Source organism: Protomyctophum bolini (assembly GCF_963924005.1).
Source record: "Protomyctophum bolini genome assembly, chromosome: 11".
Classification (NCBI taxonomy): domain Eukaryota; kingdom Metazoa; phylum Chordata; class Actinopteri; order Myctophiformes; family Myctophidae; genus Protomyctophum; species Protomyctophum bolini.
In genome coordinates, this window is record NC_137872.1 from 7,906,904 (window position 1) to 7,924,403 (window position 17,500).

The 17,500-nt window shown below is 43.6% G+C and overlaps 2 protein-coding genes across 4 annotated transcripts in view; both read left to right on the forward strand.

Moving 5' to 3' along the window:
- LOC308324612 (oxysterol-binding protein-related protein 7-like) overlaps positions 1 to 9,684 on the forward strand; it is a 43,200-nt gene extending 33,516 nt beyond the window's left edge. For both annotated transcript variants that reach the window (XM_080776755.1, XM_080776756.1), the window contains exons 20-23: positions 1,873 to 2,023; positions 4,285 to 4,411; positions 5,593 to 5,715; positions 9,160 to 9,684. In XM_080776755.1, the coding sequence (XP_080632881.1) occupies positions 1,873 to 2,023; positions 4,285 to 4,411; positions 5,593 to 5,715; positions 9,160 to 9,268 (510 nt within the window). In that variant the 3' untranslated portion in view covers positions 9,269 to 9,684. The remainder of the gene's footprint in view (positions 1 to 1,872; positions 2,024 to 4,284; positions 4,412 to 5,592; positions 5,716 to 9,159) is intronic.
- Positions 9,685 to 14,787: 5,103 nt separating this feature from the next.
- The window catches only part of hdac5 (histone deacetylase 5), a 29,079-nt gene continuing 26,366 nt past the window's right edge, over positions 14,788 to 17,500 (forward strand). For both annotated transcript variants that reach the window (XR_013964940.1, XM_080776754.1), the window contains exon 1: positions 14,788 to 14,926. The gene's annotated coding sequence lies outside the window, so the exon portion shown is untranslated. The remainder of the gene's footprint in view (positions 14,927 to 17,500) is intronic.

Consider the following 17,500-nt stretch of genomic DNA (forward strand, 5'->3'; position numbering starts at 1 on the left):
CCTGCAGTGTTTATGTATACACCCAGAGGGTGATGGTAGACCCTGCAGTGTTTATGTATACACCCAGAGGGTGATGGTAGACCCTCTATTGAGGGTAGACCCTGCAGTGACACCCAGAGGGTGATGGTAGAGCCTGCAGTGACACCCAGAGGTTGATGGTAGTTCCTGCAGTGTTTCTCCCAGGCTGTTGCTAGCACCAGTGCTGAAACTCTTCCACCTGTCCATCCTAAAAGGAGCTTCTGTCCCTGTTTTTGCAGACCGTCTGAATGAAGTGAAAAGCCAGACATCTGAACACTGAAACAGCAATACTGATTTAGACATTTTAACCTCTACATATGTGTCCAGATCTGACTGAGGGACTCATAGGTGGCGGGTATGTAAGGCTAGGCAAGGCTTAGCCTTCCCAAAAATGATGCTGGGTATTTTTGAAATGTATATAATTATATATAATATGTATATTATATAATAATGTGCTCAGCATTATATAGAAGGCTATTGTGTGTGTGTTGTCGCTGCCCCCTGGTGATCGCTGATCGGGTAGGCTATACAGCAACTGGCCTAATCAGCATATGATTGGCTACTTGGTATCATGGTCTGTAAACATCGTCCTTCCAGTCGCTTTGTAGCAAACGGTAGCGTGCGCTGGTTTGTTTTGAAAAACAGCAAAATGGATATAGCCTACGCCCTACGGTCTTTTTCAAGGCAAAGATAAAGTAATTCAGAAGAAGAAGCCATGAGCCACGAGGGGCAGCAACACCGCCGGGTAATCTCCACACTGACTCCAGACTTGAGAAAAGGACCCATATCGGCCAAAATATCCCAAAACAATGCCCAGGGAACTTTAATTAAATGCTAGATGCAGTGGCTATAATTGGGTCAAGGGTGTTGCTTTCGTGAGCACACATTTTTAGACCATCTGGGGGGAATAAATAAATAGCGGCCTACCCAACGGTAAAATCCACCCGCCGCCTATATTAAAAACTAAATTTTAGTTTCATAGCTTTCATAGCTCATAGCTTCAAATTGAAATATTGGTTGTTCAGTTTGACCCACCAGTTTTGGTGATATGGCTTATAGAGTAATGCAGAGAAACAGGGAAGCATACTTTGGTCCGACATACCATTGGGTTGGGGTTTAGGTTTAGGTGTGTTGCCCCGTGCTCGCGGTTATGGTTAGGGTGAGGGGTAGGTAGTCCCAAAGTATAGTACCCAGAGAAACAGCAAGTTGGGAAAACAGGCTTGAAAGGTTCACTTCTGTGAACACATGTTTAAGCATTTATTTCATATTTACATTCAGCTCTGACATTTATTTCAGACATGCTCTAGTAAGAGTCTGCCTGTGCTATTAACTCATTTTGAAAAAAAGAAAACTGTTTTTCTCCTGTATTTCTGCAATTTGCGTGATGGCAGGCTCTCAGTCAAATCTGGTCACATATTTGCAATTAGAAATTAGCTGATATTTTCAACCTGTCTCTTTATAAATCAATGTGTGCAGAGTGCAATGACTGACTGTGGTTTGTTGTTAGGGCAGCAGTGTTCGTACAGATTCTCCCTCAATTTACATAAGTTCAAAACATCTATTGTTTAAAGTACCAAGAATGCCACCAGGAAGAGAAGAAGACACAGGTCTATTTATCACCTGGTCGACTCCATTACTATTGCTTACTGATGGTCATTTTTAAGACTTATATTAGCCCCATTGCTATTTTTAGCTGCTATCTTTCTCATTGTTTCCCAATATTCATATTTAGGACGGAATTGATTATTCGCAACGTCCGTGAATGTTGTGTTTAAAAATGGAATTCATTACGTATTGTTGTATAGTCTCGGTACATTGTGTTAATTGTGTGTGTGTGTGTGTGTGTGTGTGTAGTCTCGGTACTGGAGCTCAGACTGCAGTAAGAACGAGGTCCAAGGTGTGGTTCTGGACCGCAGCGGGGAAGTGGTGCATCGCTTCGGAGGTCTGTGGCACGAAGGGATCTTCTGTGACACGCTGCCCCTCCCACAAATCATCTGGAAACCCAGTGAGTAGAACCACAACACCCACAATGCCTCTGGAAACCCAGTGAGTAGAACCACAGCACCCACAATGCATCTGGAAACCCAGTGAGTAGAACAATGCATCTGGAAACCTAGTGAGACGTTTCAAGCTGAAGACTGAGCTTCTCTTCTTCCCAGCTAAGTCCTGCCCTATGTGGGAGCTAACTATCTCCGTAGACAACGCCCTGGTAACGTCTGTCCCGACAGCCAGGAACCTTGGTGTTGTCCTGGACAGTCAGCTCTGGACATCACTGCTGTCACTCTGTGATGTCGGCATCGAAGCCTAACTAATGACCCTAGGATAATCGGTGACGTTACAAAATCACTTCCGTATGTAACCTACTAGCGGCCATGTTGTTGGGATGAGGTCACAAACATAAACGTTGCTCTGGCCTGACAGCGCGTCGCGTGTTCAAGTCCCGTTCATGACGACCTTGCTGAATGTCTCCCCCCCCCCCCCCCCTCTCTCTCTCCCTCTTTCCTGTCTGTCTGTATCTATCAGTAAAGCCAAAAACAGATATTCTTATTCAGTATTTTAGCCATGACGTGAGCGCCCCCTCCTGAGATACTTCCGGGTCCTACTTGTGTTGCTTTTGTGTCCCCATAGAGTTATACTGTGACGCTCCGTCGGACTAAATCTGAGACGAAAACAACCACGAAAGTCAAATTTTACCGCTTTCCTCGCATCAACCACAGTGCACCACACTGGATACTATCGCCATTTTATTTCATTGTGTCAACTAAATCCTCATTAATGGATAGATTCAACATACTCAACCCTGCACACATTCTAAATATGGCCCCAACATATTGTACTGAGCAAATGGACTGTGTGTGTGTGCACGGCGTGCTGCATTTACGTTGCGTTATAAAGGTTTTACGGCCGCAGCGCTCGAGGCTCAGAGCTCATCTGTATCGCACGGCGAAGCATGGTGTCTGTCTGTCCCGTTGCGTGCCAAACATAACAGATCTGGAAGCCCAGAATGCAAGCCAGATGAACACGTTTTGGGTTTATAGATCTTCCCGTTCTGCTGCTGTGTAAAACTACATTGCCTTTTTTTTACTGTTTTGAAAAACATTTAAAACTAGCCGATCTACATCGAGCTTGTAGATTGGCTATTTTAATTATTACATTTGCTCATTCTAGGAACTCCAAATATCACCTACTCAGCCCCTCTGATACGCTAAATCTACTGTACGTCCTACTCTCTGCATCAATGTAATAAACCTACTGTACGTCCTACTGTACGTCCTACGCTCTGCATCAATGCAATAAACGAAAGCGTTGAGTACGGGTCACGGTTATGAAATTATGACCGATCTTCAATTATTTGCAGGGTCATATCTGCCGATACCCTAGAGGGGCTGATTGGCCCAAAGCCTGTTAATAAAGTATTCAATCTATCAATAAACAGCCTGTACTCTTTTCCAAGTGTTTTCACAACTGAATGAGGGCCGATTCATATTCCTATTTTAGAGCCGAATAAAAGTCGGTTCGGCGCTGTAGAGCCTACAATTTGACGTCATTTGAGGTTCGGGGGGGCGGGTACCGTCCTAAAGTCGGCTCTTCGGTGCTACTGAAAATTTCTGACGAGCCGAAATCATTTCGGCACTACAGCGCCGAAACAGCGGTAAAATAGGAGTATGAATCGGCCCTAAGACGAGTACACAAATTAAATGTATACATTTTTTAAATTGTATACATTTTTTGCTGGTGAAAACCGATGAAATAATGTGTATTATTTTGAGACCGTTCCGATACAGATATGGCGTTTAAATATTTATATGGCCGATTTCCGATTATGCTGCCGATTAATCGTGCATCCCTAGTTGATGATGTCACAAGTTTTGCGGATTCAACGTTTCGCCCGTTTCCACGGAGACGTCGAGGAAACGGCGTTTTCCAAGACTTCCGCTCTGGGAGGCGTTTTCACTTGGTTGTGTTTTCACCGCTCTCGTCTAAAAGGACAACAGCAACGATACTTTATTTTGCCGTTTTCGTGGGTCTAAAACTAACACTAGTGAAAAGAGGAGTTAACGTTAACGGGCAATTATGGGCACTCTATTTTGCCCATAAACCTCAAATTTATACAGTTAATATACGGTAATATACAGGTGTGATGGTACAATTCGGGAGTTTACCGGAGTTTGTTGGAAAGTTTTAACTGGAGTTTCCTGTAATATACATATTCTTACAGCCTTGTAACTGTGTGTGTGTGTGTGTGTGTGTGTGTGTGTGTGTTAGACGTGCAGCCTGATGATGCCCATAAGTACTTCGGGTTCTCTCGTTATGCCATGGAGAATAACGAGCTGACCCCCGAACTGGAGACTCTGCTGCCCCCTACTGACACACGCTACCGCCCTGACCAGAGGTACGTGCACACACTCTCACACACACACACACACACACACACACACACACACACATATTATGTCAGAACTACAGAAGGATGTCACTTCATCATGTCAGAACTACAGAATGATGTCACTTCATTATGTCAGCACTGTCATAGAAGTTTCATTTTAAAATGTCTCGTATAAGCATTGTGGTCCAAAAATAAATAAACTGGCATTATATTGTAGCCTACACGACATTTGCTATGAGAGATGCTATTTTTATTTGTCAATAAGCCAGAGTGCCAATAAACCATTTGAAAATAGAATATTTAAATTTCAAATACTACGTCTGAAATGTGTAAAGTGAACTATGACCTGTGTGTTCCAGACTCCTAGAGGAGGGCAGGGAGGAGGAGGGGGATAATGTGTAAAGTGAACTATGACCTGTGTGTTCCAGACTCCTAGAGGAGGGCAGGGAGGAGGAGGGGGATAATGTGTAAAGTGAACTAAGACCTGTGTGTTCCAGACTCCTAGAGGAGGGCATGGAGGAGGAGGGGGATAATGTGTAAAGTGAACTATGACCTGTGTGTTCCAGACTCCTAGAGGAGGGCATGGAGGAGGAGGGGGATAATGTGTAAAATGAACTATGACCTGTGTGTTCCAGACTCCTAGAGGAGGGCAGGGAGGAGGAGGGGGATAATGTGTAAAGTGAACTATGACCTGTGTGTTCCAGACTCCTAGAGGAGGGCATGGAGGAGGAGGGGGATAATGTGTAAAATGAACTATGACCTGTGTGTTCCAGACTCCTAGAGGAGGGCAGGGAGGAGGAGGGGGATAATGTGTAAAGTGAACTAAGACCTGTGTGTTCCAGACTCCTAGAGGAGGGCAGGGAGGAGGAGGGGGATAATGTGTAAAGTGAACTAAGACCTGTGTGTTCCAGACTCCTAGAGGAGGGCAGGGAGGAGGAGGGGGATAATGTGTAAAGTGAACTATGACCTGTGTGTTCCAGACTCCTAGAGGAGGGCATGGAGGAGGAGGGGGATAATGTGTAAAATGAACTATGACCTGTGTGTTCCAGACTCCTAGAGGAGGGCAGGGAGGAGGAGGGGGATAATGTGTAAAGTGAACTAAGACCTGTGTGTTCCAGACTCCTAGAGGAGGGCATGGAGGAGGAGGGGGATAATGTGTAAAATGAACTATGACCTGTGTGTTCCAGACTCCTAGAGGAGGGCAGGGAGGAGGAGGGGGATAAGAAGAAAGACGAGGTGGAGGAGAAACAGAGAGAGAGGAGGAAGGAGATGGCCAAGAGAGGAGAGGAGCATGTCCCTCGCTTCTTCAGGTAAACTACACTACCCATGATGCACCACTACACTACCCATGATGCACCACTACACTAACACAGAGGCTGCGTCTGAATTCATTCCCTATGCCCCATATAGTGCACTACTTTGGGGTTCCGCCATTTTGTTATAGTGTCCGAATGTGTAGTGAGCATTTTTGCACCCTAACGTAGTGGACTGAAGTATCCCACAATGCACCGGGAATTGTAGGGAGCATCCGATGGTCACTACAAAAACACAGCAAAGCAAATCTGCCCCATAATGCATTGCGCAAGCTCGCTCTTGAGCGCACATCCACGCGTTTGCGCACGACGCACATGCGCTGCTTCTGCATGCATGCGCTCATTGCGCTCCAACTCAGAAGATGCAGTTGAACCAGCGAAAGAAATCAACACAAATGTACTTTTTAAACTTTCGTTTTCCCTTCCCTGGCGGATCTCGAAGCTACAGATCTCGAGACAAATGAGCTGTGCATTTATTTGAAATTGTTTTATTTTATTTATAATAAATCTACTCATTTGCAATAGTATAGTATTACTAATCTGATCCATTGTATCACCCAGGCCCAGTGCATGACATTAGGAGAGGAATCAGTTGCTTGCTGTAGAATATATTTGTGAGATTCTTTATCACAAACATAGGCTAAATACATGCATGTGAGACACATATTAATTTTGTCCGAACATATGTTTTATTAATATTCATTAATTCCTGCCATGAAAAAATATGCTATCTAACATTATTTCATTGAATTGCGATAAATACATTAAAACTTCATTATGTAGGCACTAGGCAGTCATTTATTGGACTGCTGTTTCTGTTAACACCAAACGTCCGTATTGTGAGCAGAGCTTGTAGATTGGCTACTTTTGGTAATTCTTTACCAAAAGTAGACTACCCAAGTAAAAGTATACAAGCTCACAACACGGACATCGTGCGTTGCTTATAGATCGGCTATTTTTGCCGTATCCCCCCGCCCCAGGATTAGCGGGGGTTCATATGGTTAATCAATCATGCTGATGATATTTTCATATATTGTCAAGGTTGTGCACTGTTTTCATATTGCTGGATAATGGATATAGCCCAATATTAATTTATTGATAATAATCATAGGCCCATTGTTATTTTAAAATAACCTTTTTATCATAGATATATAGGCCTAAATGCCTGCAAACATATTTTCATTAACCTATTTTTTCTTTATTCATTCATGAATTTAAAAATAACTTTACAAACTGTCCTTGCAGGGAGGTGACAGCCTGCAGTCACTTATTCAATACAGTCTGTTCCTAGCGGAAATTCAGCAGCAGCGTTTTGATTGGTTTCTTGTAGTCAGTTGATTCTTCATATCCAAATGAGTGAAACGGCCGGGATGATTTGTTTATTTTTCAAACAGTTCTTTATGAGGCGATCTGAAAAAACCTAATGGGGATTTCATTCAAATAAAAAGTACATGAACCCGCGGAACTACAGCGCCCTCTACCGATATTGACGTCAGAGTCGGTGCTCCCCATACAGGGAGTATTGTCCCAAATCATCACTATAGAGTCCACTAGAGTCTGGATCCCCGTATGGGGGATAGGGAGTAGGGAACAACCCTAGCAATTCGGATGCAGCCAGAGAGAGGAGAGGAGCATGTCCCTCGCTTCTTCAGGTAAACTACACTACCCATGATGAACCACTACACTACACTACCCATGATGCACCACTACACTAACACAGAGAGGAGAGGAGCATGTCCCTCGCTTCTTCAGGTAAACTACACTACCCATGATGAACCACTACACTACACTACTCATGATGCACCACTACACTAACACAGAGAGGAGAGGAGCATGTCCCTCGCTTCTTCAGGTAAACTACACCAGTGTTTCCCAACCTGTGCTACGCGGAGCTATGGTGCTCCTCTTGATGTCTCCAAGTGTTCCGCCTGATTTTAACTAAATTAACACTATCCCTCCCCCGAAAGCAAAAGCTATTGAGCTGCAGGCTTCCTATTGTTGCGTCGTTGTTGTCACACGTCTAACCATTAGACATGCGATAACTACAACACGGAACAATAGACTCTAACGACCCTCGGCCATTGAAATGTTAATGCTTAGATGCATGCAGAAGACGCTACATTTCGCTCCCTCCAGAAAGACTGGAGCGCGCAGAGTGCATATGCACGTAGACGGCAGACACACACAGTCCCGACCCAAACACTGAGGAGGTAAAGTAAACGTGACGTTGTTGTGATTAAACATAATGTGCCACGAAAAATAGCTGTCCAAAATAGCTTTCCATAGATGTCCAAACATGATCGCCTCGTTCGGCCAACAAAATATATCTCCCTCCCTTCACAGAAGCGCAGCGATGCCTGATTTATTCTTCGTCGTACACGTGTTATGCTTGCATGCTGAAAATGGCTGATCTACAAGCTCACAGCGCGTTGCGGACGCAACGCGTTGTGAGCTTGTCGATCAGCTATTTTCAGCACGTGGAAATAAGCAGGCTGTGAGAACTGAGACCCTTCACAATAAAAGCATGCAGCATTCACAAGTTGGCTCATAATAAAGAAAGGAAAAGGATTAGGTGGCATTTCACATTTCATATGAGCAATTTTTTTGAAACTGAGGCTCTGTCTCTGTCCTTTTCTTTCTCTTTGAAGTTATTTGATGAGTGCTGTCATGTGTGTTTTTAAAAGTATATTTACTTTTACGTTTTACTATATATTTAATATATATATATTTAATATATATATATATATGTATATATATATTTATATATATATATATATATACACCCCCCCCCCCCAGGTGTTCCCCGAGATTTTAGGGCTATGAAAAGTGTTCCCTGGGACAAAAAAGGTTGGGAAACACTGAACTACACTACCCATGATGCATCACTACACTACCCATGATGCACCACTACACTACACTACCCATGATGCACCACTACACTACCCATACTGCACTGCTATACTATCCATCCATCCATCTTCAACCGCTTATCCGTAGTCGGGTCCTGGGGGCTACAAGTCCACCAGAGAGCGCCAGACTTCCCTCTCCAAAACAACATTAGTGACTTCCTCCTGGGGGATCCCGAAACGTTCCAAGGCCAGTGAGTCGATGTAAACCCTCCATCTGGTCCTTGGTCTGCCCCGGGGTCTCCTCCCAGTGGAGATATAATCCATCTGGTCCTTGGTCTGCCCCGGGGTCTCCTCCCAGTGGAGATATAATCCATCTGGTCCTTGGTCTGCTCCGGGGTCTCCTCCTAGTGGGACGTGCCTCGAGGACCTCCCTGGGGAGACGCCCGAGAGGCATCCTAATCAGAACCACCTAAGCTGGCTCCTTTCCAGGCGAAGGAGCAGCAGAAAAGCTGTCTTCTTCAGTTAAACGGAACCACACTACCCACAGTGCATCACTTCAGCAGTGTCACTGTGTTTTGTTTTGTGTTCTCAGGAAGGACCTGGACGCGGCCGGCAGAGAGGTGTGGCTGTCCAACGGAAGCTACTGGAAGCTCCGCGAAGACCCGGGATTCGCCAACACCGACAACCTGGACCTGTGGTAGACCCCAACGCCTAGCATGATACTAATGCTAGTCATACACTACCCATTGTGTGAACCCCAACGCTCATCATGATGCTAATGCTAGTCATACACTCTAGCCACTGTCTGAACCCCAACGCCTAGCATGATGCTAATGCTAGTCATACACTCCAGCCACTGTCTGAACCCCAACGCTTAGCATGATGCTAATGCTAGTCATACACTACCCATTGTCTGAACCCCAACGCTCAGCATGATGCTAATGCTAGTCATACACTCTACCCACTGTCTGAACATCAACGCTTGGCATGATGCTAATGCTAGTCATACAATCTACCCACGGTCTGAACCCCAACGCTTAGCATAATGCTAGTCATACCCTCTACCCACTGTCTGAACCTCAACGCTTAGCATGATGCTAATGTATACTTCACCCACTCTGTCAGCACCACCTAGACACCTAGCATGATGCTAAACACCTAGCATGATGCTAAACACTCAAATGTACGATCTATCACTCTGTCGCCACCACCGGTACACCTATGGTAGAACACCTAACGTGATGCTAAAGCTAATGCGTGTTCTCCAGCGTGTCGTAATGCGTCCTTATCTTAGAAGACAAGCCAAGCGTCGTACTGCGTCCTTATCTTAGAAGACAAGCCAAGCGTCGTTGTGACGTATAAGTTACTGCTCTCGTAGCCTCTTTTTCTTAGACGTATAAGTTACTGCTCTCGTAGCCTCTTTCTTGGACATATAAGTTACTGCTCTCGTAGCCTCTGTTTCTTAGACGTATAAGTTACTGCTCTCGTAGCCTCTGGCCAGTTTCTTAGCATAATAACTTATAATTGTATATGAATTCTTTGTCAGGAATTTTAAAGGGAATATTTTTTGGGGTAAAGAAAAAAATATATATATATATTTAGGTAAACTAGTTGATAAACGTTTTGTTAATTTAACTCAGTTATTTTTGTGCTGAATTATGTAAATCTTTCTAAGCCATCTACGGTCTAGTTTAAAGGCATTGTATGGAACTGTCCTCTGTGTTTACATAACATAATAATATATACATTATGTAGCCACCATTGACACACCAAAATACCCCCGTCTACCAAAACAAACACCAAAACATCCTCGTCTGCCAACAACAAACAACAAAACATGACGATGATAACTTTAACTATAGAGGGAAATATTAATGTATTGTTTAGTTAAACTTAAACAGAGGACAAAGTAACATAATTATATGTATTGTTTAGTAATGTAACAAAGTAACGTACTATGCCTTTAACGATACCGTCACACGCTCAGGGACTCGTCTGCCATTTTCTCACCTTTTCCCACACAACAGACCTACAAGCTCAAAACGCATCGCGGACGCTGTGCGTTGCGAGCTTGTAGCTCTTCTATCTGTGGCGTGCAACATAACCCGAACCCCAAGCTTTAATTAACCAGTAAAGTTAAAAAAAAAACATGATTAATTTAAAAAAATAAAAAAAGCATAATGAACCTCTCTGTCTTCGTGGACCAATTGGTCAGAGGAACCTCTCTGTCTGTGTGGACCAATCAGAGGAACCTCTCCGTCCGTGTGGACCAATGAGAGGAGAGATGCAAGCCAGGGAGTTATTATGAAGACCAGCAGGGGTCACTGTTGGTCCGAGACCGTCTCTGAAAATCAATAATCGATCAATGAAATTATTTAGAATGTTTCTCAACATTAGGCCTTTAGGTTAGTGGTTTTCAGACCTTTTCATGTCGAGGACCCCCAGCATTGGGCCACGGACCCCCCATTACTCATTACAATGGGGACCCCCGAGTCCATCCAGTTCCATCTGTACACTAATTTAGCCGGGGACCCCTGGAAACCCCTCAAGGACCCCCTGGAAACCCCTCAAGGACCCCCGGGGGTCCCCTGGCCCTCCATTATGGGGGTCCCCCAACCCTCCATGATGGGGGTCCCCTGGCCCTCCATGATGGTCCTTGGAAGTTAAAACGTTTGAGAACCACTGATGTTTTTAACTGAAATCTGGCAACGCTCCCAAAATGTGTTCTATGAAGATTGTTTAGCTTATTCTTTTGTATTTTAATGTATTTACATTTAATGAAATTATGTGGTTTAACGTCTTATAACTCTGTTTCTGTCACCGCTTGTATGGAACGTCAAACCTCTTAAAAGGCTGGCTGATAACACTTAATATGCATAAATACATTTTACTGTCACTCTAATACTATAATTGCACATAAAACACCTTGAATATTGTTAAATATCTTCAAGTTATTCTTTCACTCAATTTGCCCGTGTGTGGTCCAGCCCTATGGATCGTGCTACTAAAATGTGTTAATATAAATAACCATTTAAAATATTGCTTTGATCTCGTATTAACTTTATAGGAAGGATTCGTTATTTCTTTTAATTATTAGTGCATGCATTCCGTACATTCCATAGGGCTGGACCACAACACACATGGACACCATTATGATGACATCATCAACGTGCGACGGGGGCGGCCCCTATTGACTGAAAAACAGACTATTTCTAAGATAAATAAAATTATGTCAGGTGTTTTTAGAGTAAACGTATAATGTTTTAAGTCTTATTAGTCAGAGATCTCGCCGTCGGATGTTTTTTAGATTGTTGTGGATTCATGTTGGTGCATGGGGGCTTCTGATTGGTTCATCTGTTTATCAATGGATCTTATTGGTTAATATTGGGTTGTATCGTTTTATATGCGGCGTGCGCATGTGTGTGTGGTGATTTAAGTCCGCCTGCAACTTGATTTCCTCCGACCCGATTGGTTGACTGACTTTCGACAGCGGCGGTGACAGAAACGAAAAGGACGCGTGGCTTTAAGCACCGCCCCTCTGCTTCCTGCGTAGAGTTTATGAAGTGTTTTGCCGCAAAACGCCAAAGCAAAAGTTACTCTGGAAGGATTTTAAAATAATAGTTTAATACTTTGATGATGAGATGAAATATTGTCTTTGATGAAAACAATCTATTGTTGTGTAACCAGTAAGATGTCTTTTGTTCTCATTTGGATTTTGTTTGGAATAAATGGAGAAATAAACAAAACTGTGTTTCCTGCTCTTTGTTCTGCTTCCTTCCTGTTTCCAACAGACCTTCTTTGACCTCATGGTCTGACCTTTGACCTTAGACAAGGTCAGCCTCATGGCTGATTCATACCAAAGATTATTAAAGGGCACAATTTGAAATGATTTAAGCACAACTTAATTTATATGTTTAACTTTAACCTTTATAAAAGTAATCGCACTCAGAGTTTCAGTCTCGGCTATATACGACGCACTGAACGCTATTGACAACGGCTGACACATGATGATGATGTATGTATGATTATATAAGAGCACTGAACAAAAAAATCACACCTGTGTGAAGTGAGAGGCACTCTTATCTTACAGCATCATTTACAACATAATCACACCTGTGTGAAGTGAGGGGCGCTCCTTATCATCGCACAACATCAATTACAACATAATCACACCTGTGTGAAGTGAGGGACGCTCTTATCATCTCACAACATCAATTACAACATAATGTTTGTTTAAGCAACGGGTGCTAATGTTTCTTTTAGTCCTCAAAACAAACACTACATTTATCTTTATTGTCTATGAGGCGTTTTCTTGAATGAGCATCCTTGAAAGACAAACATTAAAGCTGTATATAGGAGGGGCTAGCACCCCTCAAAATTGATGATGAATAAATGACATAGTTTTCACCACGAATAAAACAGCATCGTTTACTGTATCGTATATGTATTTATATTGAAATAACAGCAAACAATGAAAACATGACCACACAGACTACAGCTCTTTACCACCATCTGGTGGTCAAAGTGTTTCATTACCACAGATAACATCTACATGACTACAGCTCTTTGGCAGTGGATCAGCGGTAGAGTGGCCGGATGGGAACCGGTTCGATCCCTGTGGGCTCCCCCAGAGCAGAGTAATAAGAGAGCTAGTGGCGAAACGCTTTGATCTCGCCGCAAAGCGGGCGTCTGTGGGCTATATAGTTCCACACATTGGAAAAGCGGGGTGCTATATATGGGCTATAGTTCCAAACATTGGAAATATCCCATTGAGACAAAGCGGGGTGCCTGTGGGCTATAGTTCCACACATTGGAACTATCCCATTGAGACAAAGCGGGGTGCATGTGGGTAGTTCCACACATTGGAACTATCCCATTGAGACAAAGCGGGGTGCTATGGGCTATAGTTCCACACATTGGAACTATCCCATTGAGACAAAGCGGGGTGCCTGTGGGCTATAGTTCCACACATTGGAACTATCCCATTGAGACAAAGCGGGGTGCTATGGGCTATAGTTCCACACATTGGAACTATCTTATTGAGACAAAGCGGGGTGCCTGTGGGCTATAGTTCCACACATTGGAACTATCCCTTTGAGACAAAGCGGGGTGCTATGGGCTATAGTTCCACACATTGGAACTATCCCTTTGAGACAAAGCGGGGTGCTATGGGCTATAGTTCCACACATTGGAACTATCCCATTGAGACAAAGCGGGGTGCCTGTGGGCTATAGTTCCACACATTGGAACTATCCCATTGAGACAAAGCGGGGTGCCTGTGGGCTATAGTTCCACACATTGGAACTATCCCATTGAGACAAAGCGGGGTGCCTGTGGGCTATAGTTCCACACATTGGAACTATCTTATTGAGACAAAGCGGGGTGCCTGTGGGCTATAGTTCCACACATTGGAACTATCTTATTGAGACAAAGCGGGGTGCCTGTGGGCTATAGTTCCACACATTGGAACTATCCCATTGAGATAAAGCGGGGCGCTATAGTTCCAAACATTTGAACTATACCATTGAGACAGAAACCACCAAGTGTCACTGTTGCGCAGCCTAACACACAGACTGAGGCCAGGGAGTAGAGCTTGTACAGTACAGTACAGTACAGTACAGTACAGTACAGTACAGTACAGTACAGTACAGTACAGTACAGTACAGTACAGTACAAAATGTCTTCTAAATCATCACAGTTTTCTGAAATACCTCTTGTTTCTATATTTTAGTGGTTCTCAAACAATTTCATGCCAAGGAAGGACCGGACCGCCAAAAATATCTGTATTTGGCCGCCGACCCCCATCTGAAAATATGTTGTTCCAGACCCCCCCCCCCCCCTCCTCCAGAAGCAAAGATATGAGTTAAAAACGTTCTTCGCTCTGAAATAATATATATTCAGATTTGCCACAGTAGATCTTGTACAGTAGGCTACAGTAGCCTACAGTACAGTACAGTACAGTAGTCTACAGTACAGTACAGTACAGTACAGCACCACCTACCCCCCACACACACACACATGCACGCACGCATGCACACGTACACGCACACACACGCACACGCACACATAAATATATAAACGTGTGTCTTTGGTTCGTGTCCAATGTGTCTATTTTTAGCTGCTGGAGACTGGTCACGTGGCACGAGGATGACGTCACTAATGTTGTTGTTAGTGGGGAGGGAGAGAGAGAGAGAGAGAGAGAGAGAGACAGAGAGCGAGAGAGAGAGAGAGCGAGAGAGAGAGAGAGAGACACCGACTCAGAGCAGCAGCATTGAGGCTGTAACGGTTTTTTCCCTGCGAAAATAAATAAAGAATTTAAACAGAAAACGCGGAGCTGAGAGACAGACAGGCACCCAGAGGTAAGACAGGTTCATGATGTATATGTGCTGTATGTGATGGAGAGGCAGACAGACAGACAGGCAGACAGACAGGCAGTGTTAGCTCGCTGTGTTAGCCTGCTAGCCTGTTTCTCCATTCATGTGGATGGGAGAGGAGGCTAACTGCATCTATAGCATGGAGACCTGTCTGTCTGTGTGTCTGTGTGTCTGTCTGTCTGTCTGTCTGTCTGTCTGTCTGTCTGTCTGTCTGTCTGTCTGTCTGTCTGTCTGTGTGTGTGTGTGTGTGTGTGTGTGTGTGTGTGTGAGAGAGAGATGTGTGTGTGAGATGTGTGTGTGTGCGCGCATCAATGCAGTCACTATAGTGACTCATACTGTCATTGTGTGTGTGTGTGTGTGTGTGTGTGTGTGTGAGTGAGAGACACACAGATGTGAATATTTGTCTGCAAATGCCTAAATTGTAAATTAGTAGGTGTGTGTGTTCATTTATTTACAAATGTGCTGTAGTCAAAGTGAATTAATTCGTGATGAAGTTAAAGTTAATTAATTTCGTGATGTAGTTAATGTATTTGTGATGTAGTTAAAGTGAATGTATTCGTGATTTAGTTAAAGTTAATTTATTCGTGATGTAGTTAAAGTTAATTTATTCGTGATGTAGTTAAAGTTAATGTATTTGTGCTGAACTGCAGCGGCCAATGAGGCATCTATGTATTTAATATCTATGAAACCATCAATATTCATGAATGGGTTGAATCTAGAGTTGCAATACCCTCCATTGATCCAAGTAGAAATATGTCTGATCTGCTTGTATAAAACAACGTTAAACTCACCAACATTGCAGCTGTAGGTAAAGCTTGAATTATCCTCTTTCTATCTGCAAAGTGGTGTTTCATAAAAATCCACCGTAGAGATGTTGTTATGATACTTTCTGTCAAGACATTCTGTGCCGTGATACGTTTTTCTAAGTGTCAGAGTTTGGAAGTGCTCGTGGGAACGTGGAAGTCACTGAGATGTGTACCACCTGTCGCAGCAACACGACCCATTAATGAAAACAAGCGCTTCCAAACTCACACACTTAGAAAAGTAATCACCTGCATAGAACACGGAAGTAGCTCATAACATGTCTACGGTGAAGTTTTACGAAACAAACGCTTTGCAGAAAGAGGACAATTCAAGCTTGACTTTGTGAGTTTGACGTTGAGGACGATTCTACAAATACCTTCTAAATCCTGAAAAACCCATGTTTCTATGTCAGTGGTTCTCATGTCAAGGACCCCCAAAAATATATGTAATTGGCCGCCGACCCCCATCTGAAAATATGTTGTTCCAGTGAAAAGTGAAAAGGTCAAAAGTGTTGTAACCTGCCGTTTTGTTCTTCTTTGTCTATGAGGAAAATGAACGGAGAATCATTTCCTGGGCCCTGGTAGGGGGCGGGACTGCGACTCTCTATAGCCACATTATAATAAATACAAATAAATCTAGTGTTGCAGATTGCGACTATGAATGGTCCTGAGTACCACCTGTTTATAATGCAGGAGACAGCAGGGGGCGCTGTGTTATGGAAAACATATTGGAATTTGATTATTGTCTCCACCAGGCCGAAGGCATGGGGAGAGAGTATGTTTTATTGTCTCCGCCAGGCTGAAGGCATGGGGAGAGAGTATGTTTCATTGTCTCCACCAGGCCGAAGGCATGGGGAGAGAGTATGTTTTATTGTCTCCACCAGGCTGAAGGCATGGGGAGAGAGTATGTTTCATTGTCTCCACCAGGCCGAAGGCATGGGGAGAGAGTATGTTTTATTGTCTCCACCAGGCCGAATGCATGGGGAGAGAGTATGTTTTATTGTCTCCACCAGGCCGAAGGCATGGGGAGAGAGTGTGTTTTATTGTCTCCACCAGGCCGAATGCATGGGGAGAGAGTATGTTTTATTGTCTCCACCAGGCCGAAGGCATGGGGAGAGAGTGTGGAGGCCGACTTTTGTAAAACACATTTTTTGATATTACTCCTTCAGATTCTGTCCAAAAATCCTGCAAATCGTTATACAGTATCTCTATAGTCATGTGTTCAAGACGGATCTGTCCAATATTTCATATTCCATCCTGATTGGCTAACATTGGCTTTCAAAGTTTGCAGGATTGGCCCGTTTTTACCAAAAAGCCTCAAATCATGAACGCAGCGTGCAATTTATGGGAAATCTTTCACAGACGTTCCTACTAGGCTGATGAATATATCCCAACCTTTCCAACAGGTGGATTTTTGCAAAACACATTTTTGGAACAAAGAAATGCCTCAAATCATCCAATTGCCATCCAAGAAGAAATGGAACCCTTTTCACATTGGCTTATTATAGCGCCACCAGGAGGCCACAACCTGACCTGCCCTGGTGGAGACCTGTGCCCCGAGGGGCACTTTATCTAGTTTGGTTTTGTTTCTAAAGTGTAGTTGTTTATTTGGTCTTGTTTCTAAAGTGTAGTTGTTTATTTATCCAAACACAAACATTAAATGAAAACAGTTTTTTGAGTGTCTGTTACTTTAAAACACCAACATTGAAGATGGAAGGTGAGGACGCAAATTGTGATTGTCCAGAATGAGATGATG